This window comes from Callithrix jacchus, chromosome 22, assembly GCF_049354715.1.
Source record: "Callithrix jacchus isolate 240 chromosome 22, calJac240_pri, whole genome shotgun sequence".
Lineage (NCBI taxonomy): Eukaryota > Metazoa > Chordata > Mammalia > Primates > Cebidae > Callithrix > Callithrix jacchus.
In genome coordinates this window covers 13,319,417-13,342,271 of record NC_133523.1, presented here as the reverse complement: position 1 = coordinate 13,342,271, position 22,855 = coordinate 13,319,417, and the positions used below count along the sequence as shown (strand labels likewise).

The 22,855-nt window shown below is 54.8% G+C and overlaps 2 protein-coding genes across 5 annotated transcripts in view; one reads left to right on the top strand and one right to left on the bottom strand.

Moving 5' to 3' along the window:
* The window catches only part of TECR (trans-2,3-enoyl-CoA reductase), a 36,596-nt gene that overhangs the window by 926 nt on the left and 12,815 nt on the right, over window positions 1-22,855 (bottom strand). The window contains exons 2-10 of one of the 3 annotated variants that reach the window (XM_078360824.1): window positions 13,635-13,755; window positions 2,254-2,304; window positions 1,635-1,686; window positions 1,195-1,239; window positions 994-1,097; window positions 801-916; window positions 611-716; window positions 188-260; window positions 67-110 (exon numbers count right to left, since the gene is read on the bottom strand). In XM_078360824.1, the coding sequence (XP_078216950.1) occupies window positions 67-110; window positions 188-260; window positions 611-634 (141 nt within the window). In that variant the 5' untranslated portion in view covers window positions 635-716; window positions 801-916; window positions 994-1,097; ... (2 more) ...; window positions 2,254-2,304; window positions 13,635-13,755. Of the gene's footprint in view, window positions 1-66; window positions 111-187; window positions 261-610; window positions 717-800; window positions 917-993; window positions 1,098-1,194; window positions 1,240-1,634; window positions 1,687-2,253; window positions 2,305-2,706; window positions 2,934-13,634; window positions 13,756-22,855 lie in introns of those variants that run through there. The other 2 variants (XM_054249477.2, XM_035285003.3) reach the window with 2 other exon arrangements.
* Window positions 4,588-22,855, top strand: part of DNAJB1 (DnaJ heat shock protein family (Hsp40) member B1) — a 43,334-nt gene continuing 25,066 nt past the window's right edge. The window contains exons 1-3 of one of the 2 annotated variants that reach the window (XM_078360822.1): window positions 4,588-4,736; window positions 9,470-10,948; window positions 12,669-12,797. The gene's annotated coding sequence lies outside the window, so the exon portion shown is untranslated. The remainder of the gene's footprint in view (window positions 4,737-9,469; window positions 10,949-12,668; window positions 12,798-22,855) is intronic. The other variant, XM_035284998.3, reaches the window with a different exon arrangement.

Below are 22,855 nucleotides of genomic sequence, written 5' to 3'. Positions count from 1 at the left end.
GAAACAGGATCAGCCCAGAGCCACCCAGGCTCCCCCCAACACCATCCCCACCCCCAGCCTCCTTACCACAAAGATGGCGAGTGCCAGCTTCACCTGCTGAGCACCGTAGGCTGAAAAGGAAGCAAGGAGGGGAGCCCATAAGGGGAGGGCCCAGTGGGGGAGGGAAGCACAGTCTGAGGCTACTTACTAGGGGGCGTGTAGAGAGGGTGGTTGATGTAATAGGCCATCCACGCAGCGAAGCCCCAGTAGTAGGTGCAATTCTGAAAGGGAGCAGAGCATGGATGGGACTTGGGCCAGCGCTGGAGAGGGCAGGTTCTGCCCGTGTCTCATCCCTAGGGACTTGGAAGCATGGTAGGGGAGGACAGGAGCCTGGGGTGAGGCTGGGGCAGAGCTCTGTGGGGGCAGGGCTGCAGAGAATGGGCGGGGCCAAGGGGTGATGCTTAGGCAGGGCTCTGCAAGGGTGTGGCAGACAGGGTGAGGCAGGGGTGGGACTAAGGCAGGGCTCTGTGAGGGCGTGGTGAACAGGAGGGGCCCAGGGGTGAAGCTAGGGTCTCTAGGGGTGGGGCTCCGCGGGGGCGGGATGGGGCGGAGAGGCAGAGCGGGCTCTCACCTTGAAGATGTTGCGCAAAGGCATGGTGCCATGGGAGAAACGGTGCACGAAAAGCGTCTCCAGCAGGCGCTTGACGTAGTGGAATGAGTGGCAGATGCAGGCGAGGCTGGTCGGGGGGAGCGGGCTCAGCGGGGGCTGGTCCGGCAGGTCTTCCGCTTTCCCCTACCCTCCCCCCACCTGCCCCACTTACTGTACCACCGTGTGCCGGCTGGACGTGAAGTCATATTTGTGGCCATAGATGAAGGGCACTCGGAAGTAAAAGAGCAGGTAGATGAAAAGTGGCCCCGCATACTCTGTTAAGAAGACCTGAGGGTAGAGGGGGCAAGATAAGTTACCCAGTGCGGCTGATGGGAAAGGAGGCCATGGGTAGCGTCAAGACTCACCGTCACCCAGCTGATCTGGGCCCCCAGGTCCCGGAAGTAGAGTGTAGCCGTGGTGCCCACGGGCAGCTTCTGCAGAACATCCTCATCCTTCAGGGACTTACCCTCTGCAGAAAGGCAGGCCAGGGCTCAGGGGCTGCCCTGGCCTTCTCCCACTGCCACCCAGGAGCCCAGGGGGTGGGCCGAGCGGACAGCTATACTCACTGGGGTCCAGGCGGAGGGACTGGCGGGCGGGGTACCACTGCGGGTCTGCGGGGAGAAAAGGGCAGTCACAGCCCACAGCCTGGCAGGGCTCAGCAGGTCCACTGCCCAGCAGCTGTGTCAGTGTCTCAGGGTTCCCAGGATGCAGGGACCCCCACAGCTCCTCCCCACCGGGGGCAAGGCCTCAGGACCGTGCAGTTCCAGGCCACTGGCCGGAAGAGCACGGACAGAAGCGGGATCCTGTCCCTTTCCAGAGCCCAGCAAGGGCGTTCCTGCGGAGTGCCACGTGGGGGCGCCAGCCCCAGTCACACCCCAGAAGCCTGGGCCACACACACGGGCATCTCTGCAGGCCCTGGGAGAGGCATGCAGGACAGGATCCCTCCCACCCCAGGTTCCTGGTCAGAGGGGTTGCAGATGGCAGTGTGGCCAGGTCTCAGACTCACGGGTCTTGGTGAAGAGGTTCTTGATCTCTGCGATGGTGGCGTGGGGCTCCACCTGAGGGAAGCACAGGCCACAGGGACCCAGGATGGGGAGGTAATGAAGGAGAGGACAGGCTGTGAGTTGGGCTGCAGCTATGGGAAGCAGGAAGGCCTAGGGTCCAGGCCTCTGCCTCCATGGTCAGGGAAGGAGCAGCAAGGCCCCTACCAGTGTGGGAACAGCGTGGGCCTCGGCCAGCATGCCCCCAGCCGGCTAGAGGCAGATAAGCATTTCTCTGCCCCTCTTCTCCACTCCTCACCCATGACTCCCCCCAGGAGCAAAGGCCCTCTGTCTTCCCCAGGGACAGACAGCCCAAGTCCCTTCCCCCAGGCCTGGCCTCAGCAGGTGATCCTCTACCACCCTCCCAGGACCCAAATCCCTGCAGGGTCCACTGAGGCTGCCGTGACTCCATTTCTGCCACACCCAGGGGCCACAGCTATCCACCCTACCCCAAGTGAGGGCATACCCCTCCACAGGGCAGGGGGGTGGGGCATGAAGGGCCCAGCTGGACAGCTCCTGGGCTGGAAGGAACAGGGTTCCAGGCCTAGTGCCCTTGGCCCAGGGCAGCCCGTACCCCAGTCCTACCTTGTCCAGGAAACAGAGCTTCTCCCTTGTCTTTGCGTCCAGAATCTCCACCTCGAAGAAGAGAACAGCCTTTTTAGGTTTCTTGGCCACCTTTGGGGGTGCGGGCCTGGGGAGCCCGTTGAGACCAGGGAGGAGGCCTGGGGTGGCCTCCCGGGCCACCAAGCTCAAGTTCATGTCCATGCTGCCTGCCACCCACCCTGCTGCTCAGCTCTGCCCACGATGGCCAGCAGCCCCAGCTGCCGGCCGTCAGCCCCCACCACCGACCTCCCCACGCGAAGCAGCCCTGGGCCGGGCAGGCGCGATCAAATTCTGCCGCGGTGCTGGAAAGGAGCCCGTGCCGGCCCTGGTGCTGCCGGCTCCTGTGCCAGATGTAACCCGAGTGGCAACCACAGCCACAGCCCAGCTAAATATAAAACTACCAGATTGCGACCCCCCAGAACCTAAGCCACAGACCTTCTCTGAGGGGGGTTTGAGAGTCACCCCCCAGGAGCCAGTATGCCCTGAAAGCAGCTTTTGAGTGTTCACAGCCCGTCAGCAGCACCAGGGCAGGAAGAGCCCTGGGGATGGACATGGCGACACCTCCCAGCCCCCACCCTGCCCAGAGCCAGTGGCCGGAGGAGGGGGAGAGACCAGCAGGCCACCCAGACCTCGGCTCGCAGCTCAGGCCTGGAGAGTTGACTGGGCTTGGAGAAATCCCAGCTATTTTGAGACTCTGCCAGACAGATCATCCACTTCCCCTTCTGAGCTGTAAGAGACACTTTGGATTATTTTCCTTGTGCATTTGTGTTACCAGGGAGGTGACAGATTCCGGAGTTATTGGTGCAGAGAGCCTCTCTCCGAGTGTGGAAAGGATTAGGGCTCGGGGAAGGTTTAGGCAGATGCCCCCAGCCTGGGCTGAGGAGGCCTCCCTGACCTCCCGCCCCACCTGCTTCTCACTTGTAGCCACCTGTGGGGCATGTTTCCCACTAAGTTAGTGCAAACACCGCACCCCCAGCCAGGACCTGCGCCCCCTAAAGCCTGGTGCTTCCTGCATCCAAGAGCCAGGCCTATGCCAGCCCCTGAGGGCGGAGCCCGGCCCAACCCTCCCTGAGCCCTAAGGCCAGTGATGGACGCTGGGGATGCAGAGGGGCAGGGCTGGACAGTAGTCCCTGGGGATCCGACCCCCACACGCAGGAGTCAGTGCTATCCCATTATACAAGGGTCCCTCCCAAGTCAGCCACCAGACAGTGATTCTTGGCGGACCCTTTCTACCCATAGAAGAGGGCCCCCAGAGGCTGCCTGAGGAAAAGGAGCAGGACGCAATGCTCAGAAACAAACCTCAGGGCCAGACCCATCCCAGGGCAGAGCCACCCACCCAGAGCCCAGGGAGACCAGGCCAGGCACCCTGAAGGAGAGGGCACCATGGTAAAGCCAGAGAGGCTGGTCACCCCTCCCGCATGCTCCCAACCACAGTGGGAGACGCAGGGGGCTTAGCAGCCTGCACTCGGGGTCTATACAAAACCAGCCCTGTCCTGAAGTTCCTGGGGGACCCCAGGCATGTCACCTCTCTCTAGCCCTCAGCCAGGGGCAGGTAGGAAGCGGACAACCTTCCAGGACTGTGAAATTCCCCTGAGACTATGTGCGTGATGCACCAGGTGACTCCTGACAGATGGGGGTGCACCCCATGGGATGGGAGGCTTGGCTCAGATCCCCACTCCCCTGATGGCCTGGCGGTCAGCACAGCATGGGGACCCACTTCCCCAGCTATGACACACTCACACCCCTTCCTGGACATGAGGGTGGGAATGGGCCCAGCAGTGAGGAAATTCTAGCCCATGGGGCCTTCTGAGTCCCCGCTGTCAACTCCACGCTCTGCCTGGCCTTGTGGCCTTTCGGGGAAGGTTACTGAACCCCTCCAAGCCACAGGGATGACGAGCAGAGAGCTGGCCCATGGCAGGGGCCAGGAAAAAGAGCTCGGTCACCCCACATGGGACACCAGGCCCCACCACGGGGATCTGTAGGAGAGGGATAGAGGACACGGGGCGGGATACATGGGAAAGGGTTAGCACAGCAGGGCCCTGGGTAGGCACGGGGCCTGCCCTGTGGCTGCAAGTATATTAATAGTTCCTGGGCCCCAAGCAGGCAGTGCCCACATGCCTCCAAGCCCGTGTGGCCTGCAGGAAGGCAGCCCAGCATCCACAGGGAGAGGAGGGCTCCGAGTTCCTGCTGAACCACTCAACAGCTTAAAATACAACCAGCCCCTCTCCCTGTCCAGCCAGCTGCTAGTGGGAGGGGTGAAATCCTACCCTGCTCCCCCAACCCGGGCACCAAACCAGGGCCCAGGAAGGAGAGAACAGCCGTCGAGTGCCGGCTAGCTGCTGGGAGAGGACGATGGGCAGCAGCAGGAGGGGGCGGCCAAGAGAGGGGCCACACTCACAGCTGCAGTGGCAGCGCCCAGGCCAGCCTGAGGCCCTAGGAGAGGAGACACCTGAACCTGCAAGGAGGTAAGCCCGGACTGCAGGGCAGTGCCTAGGGGTCCCCAAGGGATGGCTGCCCTCTCCCAATGCCTGCCCCAAATCCCCAGCCCATCGCCCATCTTCCCCTACAGAGAGAACAGAAAGGCCCTGGGGGGAACATGGGACCTCTCTGTACTGTTTTTACAAGTCCCCATGACTCTGTATTTCTTTTTTTTTTTTCTTCTTGAGACGGATTCTTGCTCTGTCACCCAGGCTGGAGTGCAGTGATGAGATCTCGGCTCACCACAACCTCATCTCCCGGGTTCAAAGGATTCTCCTGCTCAGCCTCCCGAGTGTCTGGGATTACAGGCACATGCCACCACAGCTGGCTAATTTTTTGTATTTTAGGAGAGATGAGGTTTCACCATGTTGCCCGAGCTGGTCTCGAACTCCTGAGCTCAGGCAATCCACCCACCTCGGCCTCCCAAAGTGCCTGGATTACAGGTGTGAGCCACCGTGCCTGACCTATAATTATCTCAAAGTAAAAAGTTAAATAAGCTATTCCAGGTGGGGGGGGGAAGAAACAAGTTACACTAGGGGAAGCAAGCCAGACACAAACAGTCCCATATCTATGCGAAATGCCCAGAGCAGACAAAGCACATTGGAGGTGGCCAGGGGCTGGGTGGGGAACAGGGGGATGGGGAGGCTGCTGCTGGGCACCTGGTCTCCTCTGGGGTGAGAAAAATGTTCTGGAACAAAATAGGTGGAGGCTGCACAACACTGCGCATGCACTCAGTGCCACTGTTCACTTTTAAATGGTTAGTTTCATGTTATGTGAATTTCACCTCAATAGATTACTTTTTAAAGGGGCCAGGGATAATAAACAGGCCTCAAATACCCATCAAAAAAAAAAACAGTCGGGTAGGAGGAGGAGGAGAGGTTCCCTGCCCCCCCCAGAGGGAGGGTCTAATGTGAGACCTCAGCAAGGGCTCACCCCCCACATCCCACTGCCACACACACACACACACACACACACACGCCTGCCCAGGCCTGAGGCCAGCAGAGGGCCGGGGCTCTCGGGATGCCCAGGGCTGCAGAGGGCACAGGTGGCTGCTGAGAAGAGCCCCAGGCAGGGGGTCCTGGGCACAGACGGGGAGGTGGCAGACTCCCACCACATCTCTGGGAGAAGCAGTGAGGCAGGGAGAAGGGGGCCCTCCAGAGGAAGCCCACAGAGGGGCTGACATTTCTGGGCAAATGAAGGGAGGCCTGTGGTGGGGGCTGCTGGTGTCAACAAGGTCTCAGTGCTAGTCACAGGCAATGGGTGTGGCCCCAGAGACTCCAGCACGATGGGCAGGGAAAGGACAGGAGCGGGCAGGCGCTCTGGCCACATGTGGCTCTGTGATGACAGTTCCACTAGCCTGAGGAATTCTCACCAAGAGACCCAAGATTCCCAGGCTCAGCCCATAGCAACTCATGGCAGCACGAGGTCAGGGCAGCCGAGAGCCAGGACACAGGGTGGGGCCCGAAGCGCGCATTACAGGAGGGGAGCGGGGCAAGGTCTGGGCCTCCCCAGCCCGGAGGGGAGCGCCCAGGGCCAAGTAACAGGGCCCCGGTCTCCACTGACTTTGTGATTATGAAGATATTACTAATAGGGGTAGGAGGAGTGGAAAGAGGGGCTCTCGGGGAACGGCACATGCCTGGTGGGTCAACAACCCAGAGAAGCAGAATCACAGGGCAGTCCCAAGGGAGGCGGGGACATTTGCACTGGCTTTGCCCTCTGCCCAAAGGCTCTCCTCCACACCACAGGGTTCCTTCCTGCCCTCCTGTGGCCTTCAGAGGACTGCTTGGCAAGGCCTTCCTGGCCATCTTTCTTTTTTTTCTGAGATAGTGTCTCTCTCTGTCACCCAGACTGGAGTACAGTGTCACGATCTCAGCTCACCGCAACCTCCACCTCCTAGGTTCAAGCGATTCTCCTGCCTCAGCCTCCCAAATAGCTGGGACTGCAGGCACCTGCCACCATGCCCAGCTAATTTTTGTCTTTTCAGTAAAAATGGGGTTTCACCATGTTGGCCAGGCTGGTCTCAAACTCCTGACCTCAAGTGATCTGCCTGCCTTAGCTTCCCAAAGTTCTGGGATCACAGGCGTGAGCCACCACATCTGGCCGGGACATCTATTTAAAAGAGTAACCTCCCTACCTCCAGGCCGGGCTCAGTGGCTCACACCTGTAATCCCAGCACTTTGGGAGGCCGAGGTGGGCGGATCACCTGAGGTTGGGATCCAGACCACCCTGACCAACATGGAGAAACCCCGTCTGTACTAAAAATACAAAATTAGCCAGGCATGGTGGCACATGCCCATAATCCCAGCTACCCAGGAGGCTGAGGCAGGATAATCGCTTGAACCCGGGACGGCGGAGGTTGCAGTGAGCGGAGATGGCACCACTGCACTCCAGCCTGGGCAACAGAGTGAGAATCCGACTCAATAAATAAATAAATAAATATGATTAGACCAACACTAGCAGAACACCCAGGCCAGATGCACAGTCAGCCAAGCCCTGGCAGGACACACCGGTCCTTTCTCCTGAGACACTGACCATGCTGTTGAAGGGCCCCATCTACAGGAAGCCAGGGCCAGACAGCTAGTGCAGCGATGCCTCACGAGCAGGTCATAGTGAACCCAAACCCTAACAATAGAGAGAGACTTTCCCTGCAGAGGCCGAGCCGACCCATCACCACCAGGATGACTGGCGGCAAGCAGTGGAGGCTGCAACGCTCTCCACTGCCCCCTTGTGGCCGCAGCCTCGCTCCCCGCCTGCCGTAAGGGCATCCGCAGCAGCTGGCTCAGGCACAGTCCCAAAGCCTGCGTCAGAGACGGAGACAGCTCTGGTGCAGAATGCAGAATGGGATCTTAACGCTAGCCCTGCCATCAGCCAAGAGAGCTCAGGGAGCCTGCGTTCATATATCCATTCATTCATTCCTGCCTCCCTCCATCCACATCCCAGGCGCTGTTCCAGGTCCTAGGATATGGCAGTGAAGAAAACCAGGCCAGGAGTCTGGCGCAGTGGCTCACACCTGTCATCCCAGCACTTTGGGAGGCTGAGGCGGGTGGATCACCAGGCCAGGAGCTTGAGACCAGCCTGACTAACATGGAGAAACCCCATCTCTACTAAAAATACAAAATTAGCTGGGCATGGTGGCGCATGCCTGTAATCCTAGCTACTGGGGAGGCTGAGGCAGGAAAATCGTTTGAACCTGGGAGGCGGAGGTTGCAGTGAGCCAAGATCATGCCATTGCACTCCAGCCTGGGCAACAAGAGACTTCATCTCAAAAAAAAAAAAAAAAAGCCAGGCTCTGGGCTTCATGGGACCTGAATTCTAGCCTCAGCATCGGGGGAGGAAAGACAGCCATGCCATGTTTTGTCACCAAGTGTCATGAACAAAACTAGAAGGTTGGGGGGATATCAGGAGTAGAGAAGATGGCCTTTTTTTTTTTTGAGACAGTCTCACTGTCGCCCAGGCTGAAGTGCAGTGGCAATACCCTCCTCTGCTCAAGAATCCTCTATGGCTGCCACTTCACTCAGAGTAAAAGCTAATGTTCTCCCCATGGCCCACAAAGCTGTGACACTGTCCGCCACATCACCTTGCAGTGACTCCTCCCACCCTCTCCCTGACTCACTCCACTCGGGCCACACAAGCCTCCTGGCTGCTCAGACATGCTGGACATGGTCCAGCCCGAGGACCTCAGCACTTACCGTTCCCTCTACCTAAACTGCACGGGTTGCCCCACTGTCTACTGGCCTTTATTCTATCTGGGATTACACACCTGTAATCCCAGCTGCTTGGGAGACTGAGGCACAAGAATCACTCAAACCCAGGGGACAGAGTTTGCAGTGAGCCGAGATTGCACCACTGAACTCCAGCCTGGGTGATAGAGTGAGACTCTGTCTTAAAATATATATATATAGACTTTTTTAAGACTCCATCTCAAAAAAGAAAAAAAAAAGGCGGAGACAAGTGATGAAATTCTGGACAGACTGTGGAGGTGCAGGCAACACGACCTGACAGTGGAGTGGGTGTGGGGCTGAGACATGCAGGGAACTGGGGTTCTGACCTGAGCCCCAGGAGGGAGGAGCAGGCAGCACTGAGCCCAGGCTGGAAGAGCTGAGCCTACAACTCCTGCTCGCCCCCTGGAGGCGCAGCCCGAAGGCCTGGCACGCGCGGCCATGCCCAGAAGGCCTCTGGAGCTTTGCTTCTCCAGCTTCACAAGCCAAGCCTGGTGCTTCCCATTCCCCTCCTGGCTGTAAACAACCAGGTTCAGTGGCCTTGCTGGCGACAGAGTCCACATCACAAGACCCAGCAAGCCACCTGCTCGCCCTCTCAGCCCTAGACGAGGGGCAGACTTCACCTCCTGGGTTCAAGCGATTCTCCTGCCTCAGCCTCCTGAGTAGCTGGGACTACAGGCGCCCACCACCACCACACCCAGCTCAGTTTTGTATTTTAGTAGAGACAGGGTTTCACCATGGCCAGGATGGTCTCAATTGCTTGACCTCGTGATCCTCCCGCCTCGGTCTCCCAAAGTGCTGGGATTACAGGCATGAGCCACCGCACCTGGCCTGTTTTTTTGTTTGTTTGTTTTTGAGACAGAGTCTTGCTCTGCACCCAGGCTGGAGTGCAGGAGTGCAATCATGGCTCACTGCAGGCTCAAAGGGGAGAGCGGGAGCTTGGATTCTGGGCCGGCCCCACCACCCATGACTTATGCACCTGCAACTTCTATGTGTCCTAGGATGTGACCTGCCTGATGGTTATGGGTAACAACAGCGACCAACAGTTACCCCTGCCTGGGCTGGAACTGCCAGAGCTTCCCAGATGTCTCTCCCACAGTGGCCGGAGGGAGCGGGAGCCATTAGGTCCTTTTCACAGATGAAGAGGCCGAGATCTAAGCAGTAAACCCCAGAGCCTGGAGGACCACAGGTGCATGTTCAAAGCCAGGCCATGCCGCACCACACACGGGCCCCAGGGCCCCTCACAGAGCTGATGCGGTGCTCAAAGTTCCAGCAGGCTCCCTCGGACCCCACAGGGGACTGCGCTCCCTGGGAGGAAGCATATTCTCCCAAGTCTGGGGCACAGGAAGCCTAGCTGGGGGTGCAAGCCCTAGTCGGCACAACCAGGGCCCCAGGTAAAGACACAAAGGGCCCGACGGGTCCTGCCGCTGGCCAGCTGGGCACAAGCACTGCTGCCCACATCGCCTGAGCTCTGTCCAGGCAATGCCCAGCATAGAAGATAGATGCCTGGCCCAATCATGCCCAGCGCCACACCGGCCACCTCATTCCCATCGCAAATGCAGAGACTCCGGCACGTTCATCTGGACTCCGGCTCAGTGGCTGGGTACTCTCGGCTCCCTTTCCTTCCAGAAATATCAAGTCAACCTGCTAATGCCAGGATGGCTGAGAAGACCTAGGGCTCAGCTGCCAGGAGCCCTGCACAGGCCACACCTGCTCGGCCAGAAATACCACCTTCCCCAGTGGCCTCAGCGCGTGACCTCATTTCTCAGTAGCACCCAACCCAGGGGCAACTGCGCCAGCCTCCCGGAGATACCACAGTGTAAGGAGAATGTCACCCAGGGTGGGGAGGAAGGGCTGAGAGACACTGGCCTCTCACTCCCAGACCCCTTGACTGCTCTGCTCCGGTCTTCCACCCCTGCTGGCAAGACAAGAGATGTCAGGGTCTGAATGCCAGTGTCCCGAGGCTCTTGGATCCAGGGCCAAGGCCAGGTGCAGGCGCAGTGGTAGCCCGAACCCGGAGAAACTGGGGTTACTGATTCCATCCAGCAGAGCCCCGAGAGAGCAGGTAGCAATCCAGACTTGAAGGACCATTGGACACAGGAGCTCCTAGCTTGGGCAACACGGCCACGGGAGATGAGGATGAATGTGACACAGGACAAACACAGCAGGAAGCTGGAGAACCTGGGTCTCACCCTTGGGCTGGCCCCGCGTGCTTCATGACACCCACAGCCTAGGCCTCTCCCTGGGACTGTGCCCTCAGGGCCTCCAAGGACCACTGGCCCACCCAGAGGGGCACTGCTCTGGCCTGTTTCATCCAGATGTGCCAGCAAGAGTGACATCTATCAGAGGCTCACCCCATAACTAGGACTGTGCTGAGACCGCCACCCAGGCCTTGCCCAGGCCCTGTAAGCAAGGGACTGTGACGCCTGTTAGGTGGCTTGGAAAACCGGGGCTTAGGAACAAGGAAGCCCTTGTCTGAGGTAAGCAGCCTGGGAGTGCCAGTGTGAGTGTCCACCCAGCTTGCTTACACCAAAGCTCCTACAATGAAATAATGCCTCCATTCTAGAGAGCAGGGCTGCGTGGAACAGAGAAAGGAAAAGGCGGCTGGGCACAGTGGCTCATGCTTGTAATCCCAGCACTTTGGGAGGCCGAGATGGGCAGATCATGAGGTCAGGAGATCGAGACCATCCTGGCCCATATGGTGAAACCTCATCCCTACTAAAAATACAAAAAAATTAGCTGGGTATGGTGGCTCATGCCTTTAATCCCACCTACTCAGGAGGCTGAAGCAGGGGAATTGCTTGAACCCCAGAGAGGGAGACTGCAGTGAGCTGAGATCGCGCCACTGCACTACAGCCTGGGTGACAGAGCAAGACTCCATCTCAAAAAAAAAAAAAAAAAAAAAAGGAAGGGACAAAAGAAGGGGAAAAAAAGAAAACACACCCTGGATTCAATCCTCCAGCAGGCACTGAGGACCCAGCCCACTGGCCTCTGCCCCACAGCCTCGCACGGCCAGGCCGTACCAGAGCAAAAGGTCTGTCAGCAACTCACACCCCAGCCCAGGCAGGGTTTACAGCTGTGCCAATGCCTTCTATCACAAGCTAAGACCCCCAATGCGCCTGAAAAGGCAAGGGCATGTCCCCAGTGCTGACGCTGACGGAGAGGCAGGGCCACAGGCGCTGTGTCAGACCTGCCTTGCCTGTCTGAGCCTTGGCTTCTCCAACTAGTAAACAGATGTGTCTGTGAGATCTAACACTGAGGGCTGCTTCGGAATTAGGGAATTCCTGTGGCCTGGACCACATGTCAAAACTCCATCTCAACACAAAATACAATAATTGGCCGGGTGCAGTGGCTCACATCTGTAATCCCAGTACTCTGGGAAGCTGAAGTGGGTGGATCACCTGAGGTCAGGAGTTCAAGACCAGCCTGGCAAACAGGATGAAACCCTATCTCTACTAAAACTATGAAAAAAATTAGCAAGGAATGCTGGCAGTTGCCTGTAATCCCAGCTACTTGGGAGCCTGGGACAGAAGAATCCCACGAACCTGGGAGGTGGAGGTTTCAGTCAGCAGCGATCACGCCACTGCATTCCAGCCTGGGTGACAGAGTAAGACTCCATCTCAAAAAAAAGAAAAAAAAACAGGGTCTTTGCAGACATAATTAAGGATCTTGAGATGACATTATCCTGAATGTACGAAGTGGACTTAATAAGAGAAAGGAGTGTCCTTATAAGAAAAAAGGAAGAGCCAGGTGTGGTAGTTCACACCTGTAACCCCAGTACTCTGGGAGCCCGAGGTGGGCAGATCATCTGAGGTCAGCAGTTCGAGACCAGACTGGCCAACATGGTAAAACCCTGTCTCTACTAAAAATACAGAAATTAGCTGGGCATGGTGGCGTGTGCCTGTAGTCCCAGCTACTTAGGAGGCTGAAGCAGGAGAATCAACTGAACCCGGGAGGCAGAGGTTGCAGTGAGCCGAGATTACACCACTGCACTCCAGCCTGGGCGACAGAGCAAGACTCCATCTAAAAAAAAAAAAAAAAAACTGACACTGCTGGGCCAGCACTCAAGGAGCTCCAGTGCAGGGACCAACCACTCAGCTCCCCAGGTCCCCAGGGCATGGTCTAGAACAGCATCTCTCATCCCTGCACTCACCGCAGGGTTGCAGTTGGTAACCACACCGGGGTCTCTTTCCAACTCAGGGCAGGAAGGCGCTGTTGGACCAGGAGCTGAAAGTGCGCCAGAGGCTAAGGCCTTCGGACACAAGCTGACTGGAGGAGCAAGAGGAGCTCATCCCGGTCAACCCCCAACTGCTCGAGTCTAGCAGACAGGTTAGTCCACCCCCACCAGCTCAGCTTGCCAAAGAGCCTAGACTGGGATCTATGTGGCCGACCTTATGCACGTGGTGGCAGCTAACACCTCCCCCCAGTCCCAACCAGCCAGGCACAGAGGCTCATCCTCCACCATTCATACCCTTCTGCAGATGAGGAAACTGGGGCTTGTCTGTTCACCGACACATGCTAGGCACAAAGTTACAGACTTTGGGATTCAGCTTTAGAAAGAGACAATCCCTTTGGGACTGACGTCTTAGCAGAGCGTGACAATGAAATAAATCGCTGTATGTAATATATTCAAAGGTAACATGTGACATGGAAAGAAGAAAGAAAGAAAAGGGGACAGGGAGTGGCGGGTGAAGGGGGCAGGAAATTCTTTTTTTTTTTTTGAGATGGAGTCTTGCTCTGTCACCCAGGCTACAGTGCAGTGGTGTGATCTCGGCTCACTGCAACCTCCACCTCCTGGGATCAAGCAATTCCCCTGCCTCAATCTCCTGAGTAGCTGGGATTACAGGTGTGAGCCACTGTGCCCAGCCTACAGTTTTTAATAAAGTGGCCAAAAGCTGAGTGCAGATCAGATACGCTAGCTCATGCCTGTAACCCCAGAACTTTGGGAGTCCAGGGAAGGAGAATCACTTGAACCCAAGAGTTTGAGGCCACGCTGGGCAACATAGCAAGACCCCTATCTCTACAAAAACATTCAAAGACTTAGCCGGGTTGGGAGGCTGAAGTCAGCGGATCATGAGGTCAGGAATTCAAGACCAGCCTGGCCAATATGGTGAAACCCTGTCTCTACGAATCATACAAAAATTAGCCGGGCATGGTGGCACATACCTGTAGTCCCAGCTTCTCGGGAGGCTGAGGCAGGAGAATCACTTGAACCCACAAGGCGGAGGTTGCAGTGAGCCAAGATTGCGCCACTGCACTTCAGCCTGGCGACAGAGTGAGACTCTGCCTTTAAAAAAAAAAAAAGTCCAATTAAAGGTTGTGGAAATAATTCTGTGAAGATAGTGATGGCTTAGACAAAGGGTCAGTAAACTACAGGCCATAGGGCGACTCTGGTCTACTGCTGGCTTTTGAACAAACTATAAATGGCTTTAAAAATAAATGAGGTTTTGGGCCAGGCGCGGTGGCTCACGCCTGTAATCCCAGCACTTTGGGAGGCCGAGGCAGGTGGATCACAAGGTCAAGAGATCGAGACCATCCTGGTCAACATGGTGAAACCCCGTCTCTACTAAAAATACAAAAAAATTAGCTAGGCATGGTGGCACATGCCTGTAATCCCAGCTACTCAGGAGGCTGAGGCAGGAGAATTGCCTGAACCCAGGAGGCGGAGGTTGTGGTGAGCCGAGATCGCGCCATTGCACTCCAGCTTGGGTAACAAGAGCGAAACTCCGTCTCAAAAAAAGTAAAAATAAAAATAAATAAATAAATGAGGTTTTTACATGTTTAAGCAGGTGGAAAATAAATCAAAGAAACCTATTTCATGACACGTGAAAATTAAATTCGAATTTCGGTGTCCATATTGCTGTATTGGAACACACCATCCTCACTGGACAACATCGTGGCTGCCACTATTGTGGTATCACTGCCACTACGATCTCTGAGATGGCCGGGCGCTCGGGCTTACGTCTGTAATCCCAGCACTTTGGGAGGCAGAGATGAGCAGATCACTTGAAATCAAGAGTTCAAGACCAGCCTGGCCAACATGGTAAAACCCCGTCTCTACTAAAAATACAAAAATTAGCCAGGTGTCGTGATGCGCGTCTGTAATCCCAGCTGCTTGGGAAGCTCAGACAGGAGAATCGCTTGAACCTCGGAAGAGGAGGTTGCAGTGAGCTGAGATTGTACCACTGTACTCCAGCCTGGGTGACAGAATGAGACCCTGACTCAAAAAAAAAAATTTGAGGCTGGGCACAGTGGCTCATGCCTGTAATCCCAGCACTTTGGGAGGCCGAGGCGGGGGAATCACCTAAGGTCAGAAGTTTGAGACCAGCCTGGCCAACATGGAGGAATCCCATCTCTACTAAAAACACAAAAATTAGCCGGTTGGCCGGGCGCGGTGGCTCACGCCTGTAATCCCAGCACTTTGGGAGGCCGAGGCGGGTGGATCACGAGGTCAAGAGATCGAGACCACCCTGGTCAACATGGTGAAACCCCGTCTCTACTAAAAATACAAAAATTAGCTGGGCACGGTGGCACATGCCTGTAATCCCAGCTATTCAGGAGGCTAAGGCAGGAGAATTGCCTGAACTCAGGAGGCAGAGGTTGTGGTGAGCCGAGATCACACCATTGCACTCCAGCCTGGGTAATAAGAGCGAAACTCCATCTAAAAAAATATTAGCCGGGTCGTGGTAGCATATGTCTGTAGTCCCAGCTACTCCAGAGACTGAGGTATGAGAATCGCTTGAACCTGGGAGGCAGAGGTTGCGATGAGCAGTTCATGCCACTGCAGTCCAGCCTGGGCAACAGAGTGAGACTGTCTCAAAAAACATAAAATAGGCTGGGCGCAGTGGCTCACACCTGTAATCCCAGCACTTTGGGAGGCCGAGGCAGGAGGATCACCTGAGGTCGGGAGTTCCAGACCAGCCTGGCCAACATGGAGAAACCTTATTTCTACTAAAAATACAAAAAATTAGCCAGGCCTGGTGGTGCATGCCTATAATCCCAGCTACTCGGGAGGCTGAGGCAGGAGAATCACTTGAACCGGGAGGTGGAGATTTCGGTGGGCCAAGATTCTGCCATTGCACTCCAGCCTGGGCAACAAGAGCAAAACTCCGTCTCAAAAAATAAAATAAAATAATAAAAATCCACATGGAAGCCGGGCACGGTGGCTCATGCCTGTAATCCCAGCACTTTGGGAGGCCGAGGTGGGTAGATCACGAAGTCAGGGGTTCAAGACCAGCCTGGCCAACAAGGTAAAATCCCGTCTCTACTTAAAAATACAAAAAATTAGGGCATGGTGGTGCACACCTGTAATCCCAGCTACTTGGGAGGCTGAGGCAGGAGAATTGCTTGAATCCAGGAGGCAGAGGTTGCAGTGAACCAAGAGCACACCAGTACACTCCAGCCTGTGTGACGGAGCAAAACTCCGTCTCAAAAAAAAAAAAAAATCCACATGGAGAGATCCAGTTCATTAAGAAGCACCAGCTGCCACCACCCTCCCACCCTGAATCAGACAGAAATATCTATGAGTATGCAAACTCAGGGCTCTGCAAACTTTTTGCTCCAAAAATAATTTTGCAAATGTTACATACACCCCCAGCATTTTTAAGGTGACATCTAGTATTTTCTACCTAAGCTTTAAGAGTTGCAAAAGATGTCATTTCTGGCCTACTGTCAGTATTAAACATTTTATATAAACATTTACAGGGCTCCGTTAAATCTAGCTACAGAGTCTAAATGCTTTAGTAATTTGAAACCTGCCATCATCCCTTTTAAAAAAAATAGCTATGAATAAGCGCTTTAACATTTGCTCTTTTTGCTTCAAGTTGGTTTCTGTCCCTCTCCTTCACAGGACCTAATACATGTTGATGACTCAAGGTTAGTATTGATTACCCTATCATATTGATCTAATTGCAATTTAATCTTTAGGCTGGGTGCAGTGGCTCATGCCTGTAATCCCAGCATTTTGAGAGGCCCAGGTGGGCAGATCACTTGAGGTCAAGAGTTTGAGACCAGCCTGGCCAACATGGTGAAACTCTGTCTCTATTAAAAACACCAAAATTAGCCAAACATACTGGCCCACACCTGTACTCCCAGCTACTTGGTAGGCTGAGGTGGGAGGATGGCTTGAACCCGCCCTCAGAGGCAGAGTGAGCCAAGCTGTCGACACTACACTCCAGCCATAGCAACAGAGCAAGACTCCTTCTTAAGAAAAAGAAAAAAAGAAATTTAATTTTTTTTTTCAGAGTTTCGCTGTCTTGCCCACGCTGCAGTGCAGTGACGTAATCTCGGCTCACCATGTTGGCCAGGCTGGTCTCAAACTCCTGACCTCCTGCTTCGCCCAGCTCAGCCTCCCAAAGTGCTGGGATTAACAAGTGTGAGCCACCATGCCTGGCCAGAAATTTAATTTTTTAAAAATATTTCAGTGATCAAAAGTTTTCAAGCACGAAAAGAAAAATCCAGGCTGGATGTGGTGGTGCATGCAGCCAGGTCAAGATAGTGAGAGCTCTGTCTCTATAATAAATAAGAAAAAGAAAATTCCTTCAGGAGGCTGCTCACTACCACCTCTGCCTCCTGGGTTCAAGCGATTCTCCTGCCTCAGCCTCCCAAGTAGCTGAGATTACAGGCACGTGCCACTGCACCTGTCTAACTTCTGTATTTTTAATAGAGACAGGGTTTCACCATGTTGGCCAGGCTGACCTCAAGTGAACCGCCCATCTCAGCCTCCCAAAGTGCTGGGATCACAGGTGTGAGCCACTGCACCTGGTCTAGGGTGGAGTTTTCTTAGAGCCAAAACAACCCCAAATCTACTCATTCTGAGTTAGATGCCCAAAAACCTTCACTCTGATCTATGATCAGAACTATCTGTAATGATCTCGCAGCTGAGCAGCCCCCCAGCCCCACCCCCACGATTTTTCTGAAAGCAGATTTGTGACCACCAGAGGTGCAAGAGGACTTGGTCCCCAGGAACAAGGTGGCACAGATCCCTTCCTCACCTTCCAGGCAGGTCCCCAAAAGTCAAGTGGCATGGCGGGCACGACCCAGCCAGGGTGGGAGATCAGGGTCCCAACTCCTGGTCCACCATCTCCTGGCGGTGCTACATGGCCTAGAGGAGCTCTGATCAAGCCTTGGAGGGAACACTAAGCCACTCAGCTCTGCCTAAGCAGGGCTGCAGTTACCGCCTGCATTGTGACCCATTTCCAATGCTCCTCGGGGACAGAAGGGAGAAGCCAGGAAACCTGCACAGCCCAGGAAGCCGCAGCCCTTTCCCAAGGAGATCAGGGCTGTACTTGCCACACAGAGACCTACAAAGGGCTCCTGTTGCCAGTCGCAGTAGCTCACACCTGTAATCCCTGCACTTTGGGAGGCCGGGGCAGGAGTTCGAGACCAGCCTGACCAACAGGCTAATTTCTATTAAAAATACAAAAAAATTCGCTGGGCATGGTGGCGCATGCCTGTAATCCCAGCCACTCGGGAGGCTGAGGCAGGAGAATCACTTGAACCCAGAGGCAGAGGCTGCAGTAAGCCGAGATTGCACCATTGCACTCCAGCCTGGGCAACAAGAGTAAAACTCTGTCTCATAAAAAAAAACCTCCTGTGAGGGAGTGCCTGTCACTCCCAAAAGCCCTTTCTGTTAACTCTACACTTTGCAGTAATCATTCGGGCAACCAACACAGGATGCACCCCTTGCTGTACCCGGCCTGCCTGTGCCAGCTGCTGGGCTTGGTGACCAATGGCAGTCAGGCGGGTCCGCGTGTCACAGGACCATGTGGTCAGCAACCCAGCAGCCAGGATACAACAGCAGTGCCCACGACTTAGAGAGGCCATGCCCCCCACCCCCCAGGATTGCTGGTACTCAAGGGGACGAGAACAAAGCACTTATTACATAATATGAGTTCACGATGTACCAGGCGCCGTGGAGAGGAGACAGCAGGACAGAGGGCCCAGAGGGCCACAGTGAGTGTGCCAGGGAAGGCCCTGCCAAGGGAATTAGATTTGAGCCAAGGGCCAGCAGGAGGCTCCCTGGTGGGGGGGGTGCAAAGGCCCTGGGGCAGCACAGAGCTTTCGGGGAGTGGGTAACACCCAGAGGCTGGAACAGGGTACATTTTTTTTTTTATGCTTTAAGTTCTGGGGCACATGTGCAGAATGTGCAGGTGTGTTACATAGGTATACACGTGCCATGGTAGTTTGCTGCATCCATCCCTGTCATCTACATTAGGTATTTCTCCTAATGTTATCCCTCCCAATCTCCCCACCCCTCCTATCCCTCCCCTACCCCCCCACCACCCTGACCCACCCGACAGGCCCCAGTGTATAATGTTCCCCTCCCAGAACAGGGTAAATCTTAAGGGGAGCAGCTGAGCAGGAGGCCGGAGCAGAGCCAAGACAAGTGCTTTCAGTTTAACCCTTCAGCAACAGGAAGTCGCTGGAGTGCCACAGGCTGGTTTGGTTTATACAAGAATCATCTCACTGCTGGGGACAGAGAAATACTAGGGGAGCAAATGTGGCTTCAGAGACAGCGGTGAGACGCTTGGAAACAGCCCAGGACAGAGACATCGGTGGCTTGGACCAGGGAGGGAACAGAGGAGGGAAGTGGTGAAAAGGGCACCCTAGTTCCTAGATTCTGAGGGGCCACTGGTTCAAAACAAGCTACCAGCTGGGTGTGGTGGCTCATGTCTATAAGCCCAACACTTTGGGAGACAGAGGCAAGAGGATCACTGGAGCCAAGGAATTCAAGACCAGCCTGGACAACATAGCAAGATCCCGTCTCTATAAAAAATTTTAACATTAGCTGGGTGTGACCAGGCACAGTGGCTCACGCCTGTAATCCCAGCACTTTGGGAGGCCAAGGAGGGTGGATCAAGAGGCCCAGAGATCAAGACCATCCTGGCCAACATAGTGAAACTCCGTCTCTACTAAAAATACAAAAATTCACCAGGCAGGGTGGCACACAGCCTGTAGTCCCAGCTACTCTGGAGGCTGAGGCAAGAGAATCGCTTGAACCTGGGAGGTAGAGGTTATGGTGAACCACGATCAGACCACTACACTCCAGCCTGGCGACAGAGCAAGACTCCATCTCAAAAAAAAAAAAAAATTAACTAGGTGTGGTAGCATGCACCTGTGGTCTCAGCTACTGGGGAGGCTGAGGCACAAGAATCCCTTGAACCCAGGAGTCAGGGGCTGCAGGAAGCCATGATCATGCCACTGCACTCCAGCCTGGGCAACAGAACAAGACCTAGGCTCAAAAAAAAGAAAAAAGGAATGGCCTAACTCCACAGCAGCAGAGCCAGGTTCGTGGAAGTGCAGAACCCTCCACATCAAGGACATGCTACAGGCTCAGGACCTGCGCTCAAAGCCAGCCCCCATCCCACAGAATGGCCACACACCCCAAGATCACGCAAGCATCCTCGTCCCCATCAGTTGCAATGATTTTGGAGGGCAGGCACCAATGACACAGAGGAACGCCTGAGCCTGTCCTGTTTTGTTCACTAGGACAGTGGCCTGTAACTAACATTCGCATACTCGTTCCACAAGTATCCAGAGACCCTCCCCAGGGCCAGGGGTCCCAGGGGAGAGCCAGGGGCTTACACAGACACATCTTATCAGAAGGTGCCAAGTGCTGTGTGGAGAACTCAATCATGAGTGGTGACAAGGTGATAAGTACTGCCTGAGTGGGTCAGCGGCAGAGGCTTCTCAGAGGTATTTTGTCACATTTAGACCAAGACCACATAGCCGGCCTCTCCAGAAACCTTCCCCACACCAGTATCTGGCACAGGGATTCTCCAGCTCGGTCCTCAGTGGATCCCCCACCCCTAGCTGGGAGAGTTTGTTAAACTATTCTCTGGGCCCGGCATGTTGGCTCATGCCTGTAATCCCAGTGCTTTAGGGAGGCCAAGGTGGAAGGATCATTTGAAGTCAGGCGTTTGAGACCAGCCTGGCCAACATGGTGAAACGAAACCGTATCTCTACTAAAAATACAAAAATTCGCTGGGGGTGGTGTGGTATGCACCTGTAATCCCAGCTACTCAGGAGGTTAAGCCAGAAGACTCACTTGAACCTGGGAGGCACAGGTTGCAGTGAGCTGAGACTGCACCAGCGCACTCTAGCCTGGGTGATAAAAGGAGACTCCATCTCAATTAAAAAAAAAAAAAAAGGTCGGGCACGGTAGCTCACACCTGTAATCCCAGGACTTTTGGAGGCCGAGGCAGGCAGATCACAAGATTATGAGACTGAAACCATCCTGGCCAACATGGTGAAACCCCTCTACTCAAAATACAAAAAATACCTAGGCGTGGTGGTACGCACCTGTAGCCCCAGCTACTCAGGAGGCTGAGACGTACCACTGCACTCCAGCCTGGGCAACTGAGTGAGACTCTCTCAACAACAACAACAACAAAAAGGCCGGCTGCGGTGGCTCATGCCTGTAAATCCCAGCACTTTGGGAGGCCAGGGAGGGCGGATCATGAGGTCAGGGGTTCCAGACCAATCTCACCAACAGAGTGAAACGCCATCTCTACTAAAAATACAAAAAAATTATCCAGGTATGGTGGTGTGCACCTGTAATCCCAGGTGCTCAGGAGGCTGACGCAGGAGAATTGCGTGACCCAGGAGGCGGAGGTCGCAGTGAGCCAAGATTGAGCCACTGCACTCCAGCCCAAGAGACGATGCAAGACTTCATCTCAAAAAAAAAAAACTATTCTCTATAGCAAGTAGTATACAGACAATACACTGCTTCCGACTACACACGTCTCCCCCAGGAATTCCAGTATCTGCACACACACCCCCACCCCATCCTCTGCAATCCTCCAGCCCCACCCAGCTCCTGAGAAACATTCATTCAGCACCTCCTCACATCCACCCACCTCCCGAGTTAGATACTTGAGGTGTTGGGAAACAGCTTCAGACCACTACACTACAGCCTGGCAACAGAGCAAGACTCCATCTCAAAAAAAAAAAAATCTACACTCCACAAGGAGCCTGGAGGCTCGGCTCCATGACTTCAGCCTGCTTCCAGATGGTTCCTGAAGCCCCAGGGCTTGTGTTCACTTCCCACCCCCACCCCCAATTTGGCACCCCACCCTGAGGACAAGCTCAGTTCCCAAGCTCTGGCCAGTGATCCCTGTTCACTTTCAAATGGAAAAAAAAAAAAAAGGTGGAAGGACCCAGAAGACTATACAAAGCTCTGCAGTCTCTCAGGCAGTCTGAATAGCTGGTGGGCTCAGCTTACATTAGAGCCTGGTTCAAGCAGGGAAAGGGTCAGGGCCCCGCCAGCCTGTCAATGCACCACAGCTACAGGGCCACGGAGGGCCTTTACATCTTGCAGGGCTGGGAAACACTTGTGACCCACGTCCAGCTAACCCACATAACTGGGGTGAGTCGCTCTGCTCCCACTAAGCCCCACACACAATCCACAGTACACCTCCCAGGGTAAGGAACAAGTGCTCTGTGCACTTTTATTGCAAACACTATGGTGGCCGGGTGCAGTGGCTCACGCCTGCAATCCTAGCACTTCTGAAGGCCAAGGCTGGTCGATCGCTTGAGGTCCGGAGTTCGAGATCAGCCTGGCCAATATATCGAAACCCCGTTTCTACTAAAATACAAAAATTAGCTGGGCATGGTGGCATGTGCCTGTTGTCCTAGCTACTCAGGAGGCTGAGGCAGGAGAATCACTTGAATCCAGGAGGCAGAGGTTGCAGTGAGCTGAGACTGTGCCATTGCACTCCAGCCTGGGTGACAACAGCAAAACTCCATCTCAAAAAAAAAGAAAAAAAAAACCCACTATGGCATGAGGGCCTCCTAAGGACTTAAAAACGAACCGCCCTCCAATAACGAACCTTTTAGGTAAAATCAGCAGAACGTGGTCGGGCATGGTGTCTCACACCTATAATACCTGCACTTTGGGAGGTCAAGGCAGGAGGATCGCTTGAGTACAAGAGTCGGAGGCCAGCCTGGGCAACATAGCAAGACCCATCTCTACCAAAAATAGTAAATCATAGGTAATTGAAAAAAACAGAAAAGGGCTCATGCCTGTATTCCCAACATTTTGGAAAGCTGAGGCAGATGGATCACTTGAGGTCAAAAGTTCGAAACCAAACCAGCCAACATGGTGAAACCCCATCTCTACTAAAACTACAAAAAATCAGCTGGGCGTGGTGGCACATGCTTGTAATCTCAGCTCCTCAGGAGGCTGAGGCAGGAGAATCAACACAGGAGGCATAGGTTTCAGTACCCGAGATCACACCATTGTACTCAAGCATGGGTAACAAGAATGAAACTCTGTCTCAAAAAAAAAAACAAAGAAATGAAGTCCACAGGTCTCTCTGGGTGGCTGCAAAGCCCTGCCCTGTCAGACTCATCCCTCAGGGTGGGACGTCGGCAAAGCCTGGGCC